Here is a 4883-nt window from a genome sequence, read left to right on the forward strand (position 1 = left end):
TAAGGACTTTGTTCTCTTTTGGAATATTAGAAAACATGAAATACCAGGTACTGGCAGTTACGGTTACAGCTACAGATTTCAAGTGATGTTCTATCTCAACAATGTCACATAGCTCTCCATGTACCAGAATATTGATTCTTGATTCTCACTCATACTTTATGTCTTTTTCCTCCTTTACCAATGAAGAGTTTTATCTAGGAAACAGATCAAATATACAGCTTTATTGCCTCTTAGCTGTAAGTATTGCTCAAATATCTTGACAACGTGGCTGCCTCCTTCCCTTTTTTTCTTTCTTAATTGTGTTCCTTTACTCCCCTCTCTCTTACCTATCCTCTCCCTTCCCCATCCTTCTTGAGAATCTTAGCTACATTCCAAGATACCATAACTTCTGCCTCTGAATTCCTGTTCTGCTTGTCAACTTCCGTGGTTGGTTTCAACAACCTTTAGATTTACTATTAAATTGTAAGTTGCAGCCAGAAACATTTCTACTCATGTAAATATAAATAAAATAAATATATAAATAAACAAACACGATTTTTTGCTTTGAGATTTTATAAATAGTGTGCACTGTCCTGGAGGTGCCCACTGAGTTCTTTGCTGCTCATTGGGACCCAAAGATTTCTCAACTTTCTTGAACCACAATTTTAAGATTGTGGAGAATTTGGCTTTTAGCAGTTTCTACCAACAACCAGGATCCTATCACCTACTTCATATCAGACCATGTCAGACTTCTACTTCAGAGATTTTCTTTCGATTCCTCCCATAGTGTGTTTCTGTTACTGTATATAGCTCAATTACCTTCCTAAATTTCAGCTACATGTGGTATAAGCTTGTTATGAATGAAAAATCACAAAACGTGGACATAGGTGAGAAGTGTGAATAATGTCCAAAATGAGGTAATGTCGACAGTTGGTTAAAAACCCACTGAGCATTTGAGTTTGAGCTCTTTGATTACAACCACTTGGCATTATACAACTGCAAGTCCTGTTCTGTGCTACAGTTCATTTATTTTTTTCCATTTTCTAATTATTCATTGTGCTAAGTTCTTTATCTGGCTGTTAAAATCTCATCCACATAGTGAAAAAAATATTGCTTAATTCGATAAAGAAACATTATTAATGTTTTTGAACTTTGGAGATTTCTAAGTTTGTTTCTTTAGGGATATATAGATGTTAGTTTTGATAGTCCTGATCCACTGACTAAATTATTCTTCAGAAATTCAAGACAGTTTAAAACATTTTCTAAAATTCAAAAATAATGTTTAAATGTTTGATTCACAAAAAAGTAATGCATTCCTTTGAGGTAGTTTTGAGAATAAAATTATGTTTTTCATTTTTAAGTATTTTATTTAGTTCTCAAATATATTTGCTCATATACCACTGCAAAAGACCTGTCATGGCATTATCTTCATCTACCAACGTACTAGCTAAAACTATCCAGTGACAGAATACCTTGATATAAATTATCTGTAGATCCAAGGCAATCACCAGATACATAATTGTTTTGTGACAGTTAATGTTCACTTTTAAAACAGTATAATTTGATGAATGACTTAATGTTTCAGTTTGAACATTGTTACAAGTTTTGTATGGTATGATGAAACAAACATATATACCAACAAAGATAATTCAAACTTATCCTGACTCTAATTCATTTTACAATTACAGACATGGAATAACATAGGAAGAAATGAAAAATCGAACATCTGTGACTGAGTTTATTCTTTTGGGATTAACAAATGACCCAAAGCTAAACATTTTGATTTTTATATTTTTATTTCTCACTTATATTTTGAGCATTACTGGAAATCTGACCATTATTACCCTCACTCTGATAGATTCACACCTCAAGACACCCATGTACTTCTTCCTTCGAAATTTTGCTTTCCTAGAAATCTCATTTACCACAGTTTCCATTCCTCGGTTCCTTGTGAGCATTGTAACAGGGGATATGACCATCTCCTATAACTCTTGCATGGCTCAGGTGTTCTTCTTCATACTCCTGGGTTCAACTGAATTTTTCCTTCTGACTGCTATGTCCTATGACCGCTATGTGGCTATCTGTAAGCCCTTGCACTACACCACAATAATGAACAGTAGAGTCTGCGTGCAGCTCATAGTTAGCTCTTGGCTGGCTGGATTTCTCATCATCTTTCCACCTGTAATCATGGGACTTCAACTGGATTTCTGTGACTCCAACATCATTGACCATTTCACTTGTGACTCATCACCCATGCTGCTCATCTCTTGCACAGACACAGCCTTCCTTGAACTCTTGGCATTCTTCCTAGCAGTGTTTACTCTCATGGTAACCTTATCATTAGTGATTCTGTCCTATTCATTCATCCTTAGGACAATTCTAAGAATCCCCTCTGCTGAGCAAAGGAAAAAGGCCTTTTCTACCTGCTCCTCACACATGATTGTTGTGTCCATTTCCTATGGAAGCTGTATATTCATGTATGTCAAAACTTCAGCAAAGGAAGGAGTGGCTTTGACTAAGGGTATAGCAGTGCTCAACACCTCTGTTGCCCCAATGCTGAATCCTTTTATTTACTCCCTTAGAAACAAACAAGTAAAAGAATCCTTCAAGAACTTGATCAAAAAATGTATTTCAAATAAAATTTAATGATAAATTCACTGCTTCATTTTTTTATAAAGAACATTATATGAAATTTTTGTTTGCATTATTGCATTTCCCTTCCACTGCTGTATTCAACTTAGCTGAAAGTTTTCCTATTTCAACTTGAGTTAAAATTTTCTAAGTGTGATAGGTTTGTTGTCACCAAAACGAGAATGACATTTTAAAAGAATGAATTTATTTTCAAAGTAGTTATCCATTGAGCAACAAGCAAAAACTAGTAAAAGAGCAAAACGCAACTTTGAAAAATTATTTCCCACTGTATAAGTACTTTTTAATTGAGAACTTCAATGAACCAGTGTTGCCATTTCTTCTGTGTGGCTACTTCTTGCTGTATTTCCTAAGGTCTATTCAGATTAAGTACTGGCCTGTGTAGTGCAATGCACCTACATTTCCTTGGAAAGACACTCTAGCCATTTGTTTCCTGATCTATGGATTCCTCTGACAATGAAAGTAATATTTGTTCTATGACCCAGGTAGTTCTCAAAATTCCTGTCACACTTATAATAACTTAAGTTATTTTCCAATATTTCTATTATTTAATCTCTTTTCAAGCACTGACAGTTTACAGTCTTTGAAGTATGTGTGGCTAAGAATGTTTGCTATATATGCTAAAATGCACCATACCAAAAAAGGTGAATAGGAAAGTGTGTACCTGTTTGTGTGTGTGTTTATGTGTGTGTGTGTATATGTGTGTGTGTGTGTGTGTGTGTAAAGCCAAGCTGTTCAGTCTGTATAATATGTGTATGCACACACTTCCAAGGTAAACTACAGAAAATTAATCTTAAATGTTTTGTTAATAATAAGTGAAAATAAGTATAAATTCAGCCATGTAGTTACCTGTCAGCTGGATGTCAGACTGGTCTATCTACACTGCGATCCCAGGACAGCCAGGGCTACATAATAGAGTAGCATGCACGCATGTGCAACTGATCCATTGAATCCCCGATCTAGTATTATACTCTTTATCCCATGTAAAAATACTTAGTTTGGTAATGGACAAAGTGGACATCATGTTCTCCAAGTGAACATTTTCTTCAGCTTCAGTTGAATTTACTTTCTTTAAGGTTCATCTTAATTTAAAAATTAAAAAGACTTGCATCCAGAAAATGAAAAGCAGCAAATAGTAACAAAGATCTGGGAGAAGGAATTCCATGGGAGTGTAAATTAGTTCTGCTACTATAAACATTAATATGAATATTCAAGAAACCCTGAAATTTGAGCTAGTATAGGATTCAGATATACAATCCATGGATACTCACTTGAAAGAACCCAAATTAGCATACAACAGAGATCCCAGCATATCTATGGACTATTGAAATTTGCAAAGTGATAGATACAGCATAGATATTCTTCAACAGATAAATAAAGAAAAATTGGCATATATACATGATGGAGTATTATCTAGCCAGAAATAATTATTAAAATATTTTCTGAAAAATCAGTAGAACTGGGTATCCCCCAAATTAAGTGTAATGAGCCGTGTTCAGAAAGACAGGAGTCCTATGTTTCCTCTCATATACAGATTCAAGTTTTTCATTTGTCTGTTTATTTTAACTGAGTCTTGAATGTAGAATGACTATTTGGAAAGGGGATAGAGACAAGGGAGAGCAAAGGAGATAAAAGAGGATAATAAGAAATAAAAGTGATTGAATTACATTATATACCTGTATGGAAATGACATTTGAAGTTCATTATTTCAGACAAATAATATACACTTATAAAAGAATAAAAACATGACTGAAGGTTAAATCAATCAATCAATGCCTAAAGTTCAGGATTCTGTGACTAACAATACATGTGTAAGATGGTTTCCAAGCTAATCTCAGCCTCATATGTTTCCTGTGCCTGAAACTATGACTTCAGGCCCTCAAACACTCCCGTTATCCCACATATTGGGTACAGTTTTCTCTTTTATGACGATTGAAAAGAATGGAGTACAGGGTGCATTCCTGTGATTTGGATGCCTGTATTTGTTGGAAACCTGAAATGTATGATGCTGATGAATGACTGTGAGATTAGCAGTCAGACTTCTCGTGTACCCTCTCTAAATCCTAAACTATTCTGGATTTATTTCGAGAAATCTTTACTATCTCTCAAATTCACTCAACTAGAACTCATGGTCTTTCCCAAGGTTCTTCACATCCACCCTGAAGTATTCTCTTCATCTTGATATGCGGTATGGTTTCTGCAGGTGGAAACTATTTTACGACACAGTTATGTTTCAAGCCTGAAATTAATTTTCT

General features: G+C 34.7%; 1 protein-coding gene across 1 annotated transcript; it reads left to right on the plus strand.

Moving 5' to 3' along the window:
- Positions 1 to 1689: 1689 nt before the first annotated feature.
- LOC114636327 (olfactory receptor 6C76-like) lies at positions 1690 to 2625 on the plus strand. Its single transcript, XM_028784470.1, has one exon. It carries the CDS (start codon positions 1690 to 1692, stop codon positions 2623 to 2625), a length of 936 nt encoding a protein of 311 aa, XP_028640303.1.
- Positions 2626 to 4883: the final 2258 nt, after the last annotated feature.

This window comes from Grammomys surdaster, unplaced genomic scaffold (genome assembly GCF_004785775.1).
Source record: "Grammomys surdaster isolate TR1022 unplaced genomic scaffold, NIH_TR_1.0 123550, whole genome shotgun sequence".
Lineage (NCBI taxonomy): Eukaryota > Metazoa > Chordata > Mammalia > Rodentia > Muridae > Grammomys > Grammomys surdaster.